This window comes from Echinops telfairi, unplaced genomic scaffold (genome assembly GCF_000313985.2).
Source record: "Echinops telfairi isolate 266 unplaced genomic scaffold, ASM31398v2 ScPeMD7_2;HRSCAF=8, whole genome shotgun sequence".
Classification (NCBI taxonomy): domain Eukaryota; kingdom Metazoa; phylum Chordata; class Mammalia; order Afrosoricida; family Tenrecidae; genus Echinops; species Echinops telfairi.
This window is the reverse complement of record NW_022103898.1, coordinates 76,170,058-76,176,043: the sequence shown is the minus strand read 5'-3', so window position 1 is coordinate 76,176,043 and position 5,986 is coordinate 76,170,058. Positions and strand designations below refer to the sequence as shown.

Here is a 5,986-nt window from a genome sequence, read left to right as displayed (position 1 = left end):
GATGGCCGCTTGTTTACCTTCAAGCTTTTAAGACCTCAGACGCAGCTCTTACAACATCCCATACATCAATTGTATCAAGCGTATTTATATATATGTTGCCATCATTATTTTCTAAACATTTACTTTCTGTTGAGTCCTTGATATGCGCTCCTCTTCTTCCCCACCCCCAATTCTCTTGACTCTTTGATAAATTATAAATATTATTATTTTCATATCTTATACCAACCACTGTCTCCCTTGGTGGGGGGGGTGTGATTATGTGTTGATCATTGTGATCAGTTCCCCCTTCCTCCCATCCTCTCCCCACTAGTGGGAAGGAGCCCTGTCGGCACAGTGGCTGCACCATTGAGCTGCTAACCTCATTGTCAGCAGTTTGAAACCAGCAGATGCTCCCAGGGAGAAAGATGAGGCTTCCTACTCCCGTAAAGAGTTTTCTACCATCTAGGAATCCTACAGGGGCAGTTTTCCCCTGTCCCGATAGGGCCACTGTGAGACCAAATAGATTTGATGGCAGTGAGTGACCCACTAGTATCACGGTGAGGGCTTGGTCTTAGTCACTGCTGGCCCTGGAATAGTCCCTGGCACACGGGGCTCAGCCAGTGTTTGTGTTTCTGAGGGGGTGAAAGGAATGGCCGGACAAGGTGGCGACGGGGTAGCCGAGCACTGGCCTACCATGTTAGTTAGCAGGGAGGAGCTCCCGTGTGAAACCGAAAGGGGCGGCTGAGTGAAAAGATCCCTGGGGTCCTGGGAGGTGTAACAGGCAGCTGCCCCCCTTCCCCTCCACTACCCTGAGCCTGCTCTCTTCCAAATCTGAGTTGCAGATCAAGGCTGGCCACACAAACCCGCAGGGTGGCCCCGCCCTGGAGGTGTTACACTGTATTATATAGAGTATTATACTGTAGGACTGGTGCTAATCTGAGACAAGCATCGAAACACCATTCTAACTGTAGATGGGAGAGAGTCTGGGTGGCATAGTGGATATGCATTAGGCTGCGACCTGCAAGGTCAGTGGTTCGAAACCGCCAGCCTTCTCTGTGAGAGTGACAATCTGGGAAACCCACAGGGGCAGTTCTACCCTGTCCTGTAGGGTCACTGTGAGTGAGCATCCACTCGAGGACAGTTGATGATGATGGTGATGAAGAAGAAGATGCTTTAGTGTACCTGGAGGTGTTTTGTTTCCGTGCACAGAAAAGCACACTGTGTACTATATACAAATCGACAGCAGATGCAAACCATACCTAACTGCTCCAGTGCCAGCGCAAAGGCTGCTGAAAGAAGACAGACTTGGGGAGGGGCCCCCCCTGCAGCTCGGGGCTGCCTGCGCTGACAGGTGCCTCCCAGGGGTGGCAGCAGGCTTCGATTCCTCGCCCCTGCCTCCGTCAGAGCCCAGGCTGCGCGCAGCTCGGACAAGCTGAGCTGACGTCTCCCTGTCCCCTGCAGCGACCAGGCCGCCCGGCGGCTGCCACGCGGATGAATTCCAGTGCCGCCTGGACGGGCTGTGCATCCCCCTGCGGTGGCGCTGCGACGGGGACACCGACTGCATGGACTCCAGTGACGAGAAGAGCTGCGAGGGGGTCACCCACGTCTGCGACCCCAATGTCAAGTTCGGCTGCAAGGACTCCGGTAACCAGGAGGGCAGGGCGGGAGGCTGACAAGGGAGGGAGCGCCGCGGGTAGGCAGAGGGGGCATCGTGCGAGGCAGCCAGCAGCCAGCAGTGCAGAGCACGTCTGTGTCTAGGGTGCATGGACCGGCACCAAGGGGGCAGGGCCCTCCTGGCAGACCCTGGGAACCCAACCCTCACCAGAGCTGGGCTCCAGCCCCTCCTGCAGATTCCTGCCTGCGCCGTTTACCTCTGTGAATGTGACGGCAACAGGGCTCGAGGTTCCTCGCAGAGAGCCCCAAGCCTCACATTCGTGGCCATGCTTGAGAAGCCTGCTGGGTGTGGGCAGGAAGGTGTGGGGAGCCCCCCTGCCCAGGCTGGGCCTCTCACACCACGCTGTCCGTCCGTCCCTCCCCCCTCAGCACGCTGCATCAGCAAAGCGTGGGTGTGTGACGGCGACAGCGACTGCGAAGATAGCTCGGACGAGGAGAACTGCGCGTCCCTGGCCTGCAGGCCACCCTCGCACCCTTGTGCCAACAACACCGCGGTCTGCCTGCCCCCCGACAAGCTGTGCGATGGCAACGACGACTGCGGGGACAGCTCAGACGAGGGCGAGCTCTGCGGTGAGGGCCCCCCGGGGGCGGGGGCTGGGCAGGCCTGCCAGCACGGGACTGGGTCCTGCCAGCAGTGGGCCGCTCTGCCAGCCGGGAAGTGGCACCCAGGACAGTGACTGCCAGGGTGCCTTTGTCTAGACACCGTGCTGGGCAGCACCCAGCAGTGCAGACCACAGCTCCCTTTGCCCTCTGGAGAGGACGCAGGCTCAGAGGGGTGAAACAGCCGGTCCAACGTCACACTGCTCCCCAAGCACTCCAGGCACTGACCTTTGCCCCGACTCAGACCACAGAGCAGTGAGGGGGCAGCTCCTGAGACAGGGGCACCGGGCTGGGTGTCGAGACAGTTGGGGCTGTCTTCCCGGAGGAGGCGGGGACTTACCTGGCTTCCCAATGATGAGCACAATGAGCAGTGTGCAGGGCAAGGCCTGGCAGTCAGGTGTCCACCCAGACCCACAGCAGCCAGGCTCATGGGGCTGCGGGGACCGTGGGGCGTGTCTTGGGGACATGGAGCGAGCCCAGGCAGCACATCGACAGGTCCTTTGAAGGAGGGGAGATAGGCGGGCTGGGACCAGCCTGGGAGAACCCCTGACAGGTCACCAGGCAAACCAGCAGATTCCAGGGTGTGTCTGAGGACACATTTCCCACCCCAGCCGCGCCTCGCTCCCAGCCCAATCAGGAGAGATCCTAGGAGACTGGGCCCAGAGCTGGGCCTGTACCGTGGGCCAAGCAGGGGGCAGGAAGTGGGGACCAAAGAGCGAGGCACCTTTGATACAGGTGGTGCTCCAGGGGTGAGAGGAAAGGAGGGGTGGTCCTATGGGGCAGGTGCTGGGATCCCAGTGGTTACACGCTGCGCTGCTCTAAGTGCAAGGGCACCAGTTCAAAACCACCAGCTGCTCCTCAGGGGCAAGACGGGTTTCTACTCCCATAAAGAGGTACCACCTGGGAAACCCAAGGGCCGCTCCACACTGTCCTGTGGGGTCGCTGTGAGTGGGATTCACTTGATGGCAGTGCGTTTGGGTTTGTTTGTTGTTGTGCTCATCTGGGGAGGGCAGGAAGCTTGGCAAAGAGTGGAGCTGAGGCTGAGGGCCAGGTGCCAGGGTTCTGACTCAGCTGCCCCCACCCGGGGTCCACCACCACTTCCTGGATCTTAAAGCCAGGCCTGTCTCTTCCCCCACTCCCACCCCACCCCCCAGACCAGTGCTCCCTGAATAACGGTGGCTGCAGTCACAACTGCTCGGTGGCACCTGGTGAAGGCATTGTGTGCTCGTGCCCTCTGGGCATGGAGCTGAGCCCCGACAACCACACCTGCCAGATACAGAGCTACTGTGCCAAGCACCTCAAGTGCAGCCAGAAGTGTGACCAGAGCAAGTTCAGCGTCAAGTGCTCCTGCTACGAGGGCTGGATGCTGGAGCCCGACGGCGAGAGCTGCCGCAGCCTGGGTGAGATGCTAGGCCGGGGCCTGGAGAGCCTGCCTGGCCAGAGGACACAGCGGGGACACGGCAGGCCCCTGGTTGACCTGTCACCCTCCTGTCCCCCACCCCAGACCCCTTCAAGCCCTTCATCATCTTCTCCAACCGCCATGAGATCCGCCGCATTGACCTCCACAAAGGGGACTACAGTGTCCTGGTGCCCGGTCTGCGCAACACCATTGCCCTGGACTTCCACCTCAGCCAGAGCGCCCTCTACTGGACCGACGTGGTGGAGGACAAGATCTACCGTGGGAAGCTGCTGGACAACGGAGGTGACCGCCCGCACAGATCGGGGATGGGGGGACCGGGCACTCAGCGACCGGCCCAGAACCCACGGCCTCCCCCACACCGACCTCTTGTTAATTGGGTTAGATTTTACTGTGGGTCTCCGAGCCTGGCGCCCCATAATTATCGTCAGCAGAGCTGCCAGCCCGATAATTAACCAGATGATCAGCCTCTCCTTGGAGCAGCCTGGCACTCCGCTCCCCAACCCTGCGGGAGGGGGGTGGAAGTGTACCCAGACCCGGTCTCCTGCCCCCAAGCAGCCGGCCCTGTCACAGACGCAGCTCAGGTTCACAGAACCAGGAAGGCAGGAGCCACTGGGTGAGGCTCCCTTAGCCATCAGCCCAGGCAGAGATTCCCACGGACAGAAGGACACTCTGGAGTGACTTCTAGAAAGTTCTGTCCTCCTGAGAGTGGTCTAGATCTGTGCCCCTTGGCCCTGGCCTCTTCTCTCCTTGGTCTGTCAGCCGAAAGCCAACCAGGCAGCGCCTCGCCTCCTCAGCTCCTGGATGAGGGACTGGGGAGGCCAGGCCAGAACAAGGCGAGTCTGGGAGCCCTGTTTTTGAATCTGGGGCACGTGACAGACACTAGTGGGGGTGTTGGGGTTGAGAGTAGGTCATCAAGGGCCCGAAATAATAGCACGCCCACTCCACCTCAGCCCAGTGCTGTAACCTCCCACCCTCCTCTCCCCATCAGCCCTGACCAGCTTTGAGGTGGTGATTCAGTACGGGCTGGCCACACCCGAGGGCCTGGCTGTAGACTGGATTGCAGGCAACATCTACTGGGTGGAGAGTAACCTGGACCAGATTGAGGTGGCCAAGCTGGACGGGACCCTTCGGACTACCCTGTTGGCTGGTGACATTGAGCACCCAAGGGCGATTGCGCTGGACCCCAGGGATGGGTGAGTGGTGCTCCCAGAAGCCCACTCGGCCTGGCCACTGTCTCCTCAGGGTTGTCCACCCACCTCCTGCCCTTTACCGGGGCTCCTCCCTGAGCCCTTCCCCAGCTCCCCAACGTGGCCCTCCTCATACCCCCATCCCCACCCCCCCAGGATCCTGTTTTGGACAGATTGGGATGCTAGCCTGCCCCGCATTGAGGCTGCCTCCATGAGTGGGGCCGGGCGCCGCACCATCCACCGGGAGACTGGCTCCGGGGGCTGGCCCAATGGGCTTACCGTGGACTACCTGGAGAAGCGCATCCTCTGGATCGATGCTAGGTCAGCCCCTTCACCCCCCTCCCCACTCCCAGGACCCTGCCAGGGTGGGGGTGGCCAAAGGCTCAGTGGGGCTGGGACCAGAAACAGGTGGAGCAAGAGCCAGGGGAGAGCAGTGTCCCAGGAAGAGGTGGGTGGAAGCGGGCGAAAGCAGAGCTGTTGCCTAAGGTCACCCAAGCTGGAGAGTGGGCGAGGGCCCCAGTGCCTTCTGATCTCCGGTCAGAGGTGTGGGACTATGTCTGCCCCGGGGTAGAAGAGGTTCTCTTGGGTCATCTCTAGAAGGGTGCCAACCGCTTTCAGTGCTGGGCGTTGGGGTCTATGGCCTGCTGGGTTCTCCAGGCTCTCTGGCCTGCAGGGCCTAGTAGGGGGCAGACTTGGCTGGGGGCCAGGCCCAGTGCTGCCCCCACCCCGGGCGAGGTGCTCGCAGGCTGCGTGCCCAGGTCGCCCCCTCACTCTGCCCGACCACGCTCCCAGGTCAGATGCCATTTACTCGGCGCGGTACGACGGCTCCGGCCACATGGAGGTGCTCCGGGGACACGAGTTCCTGTCGCACCCGTTTGCAGTGACACTGTACGGGGGGGAGGTGTACTGGACAGACTGGCGGACCAACACGCTGGCCAAGGCCAACAAGTGGACCGGCCACAACGTCACTGTGGTGCAGAGGACCAACACCCAGCCCTTTGACCTGCAGGTGTACCACCCCTCCCGGCAGCCCATGGGTAAGTGGCCCCTGGGGCGCGCAGGCTGGTGGGGGCAGGGTGCTGGCAGCACAGGGTGCTGGGGCAGGTGGGGGTGGGGGGGTGGGGGC

General features: G+C 61.3%; 1 protein-coding gene across 2 annotated transcripts in view; it reads left to right on the top strand.

The window, feature by feature from the left end:
* Positions 1 to 5,986, top strand: part of LRP1 (LDL receptor related protein 1) — a 76,026-nt gene that overhangs the window by 41,810 nt on the left and 28,230 nt on the right. For both annotated transcript variants that reach the window (XM_030886046.2, XM_045290291.1), the window contains 7 exons: positions 1,441 to 1,623; positions 2,023 to 2,223; positions 3,408 to 3,653; positions 3,758 to 3,955; positions 4,662 to 4,866; positions 5,017 to 5,181; positions 5,653 to 5,897. In XM_030886046.2, the coding sequence (XP_030741906.1) occupies positions 1,441 to 1,623; positions 2,023 to 2,223; positions 3,408 to 3,653; positions 3,758 to 3,955; positions 4,662 to 4,866; positions 5,017 to 5,181; positions 5,653 to 5,897 (1,443 nt within the window). The remainder of the gene's footprint in view (positions 1 to 1,440; positions 1,624 to 2,022; positions 2,224 to 3,407; positions 3,654 to 3,757; positions 3,956 to 4,661; positions 4,867 to 5,016; positions 5,182 to 5,652; positions 5,898 to 5,986) is intronic.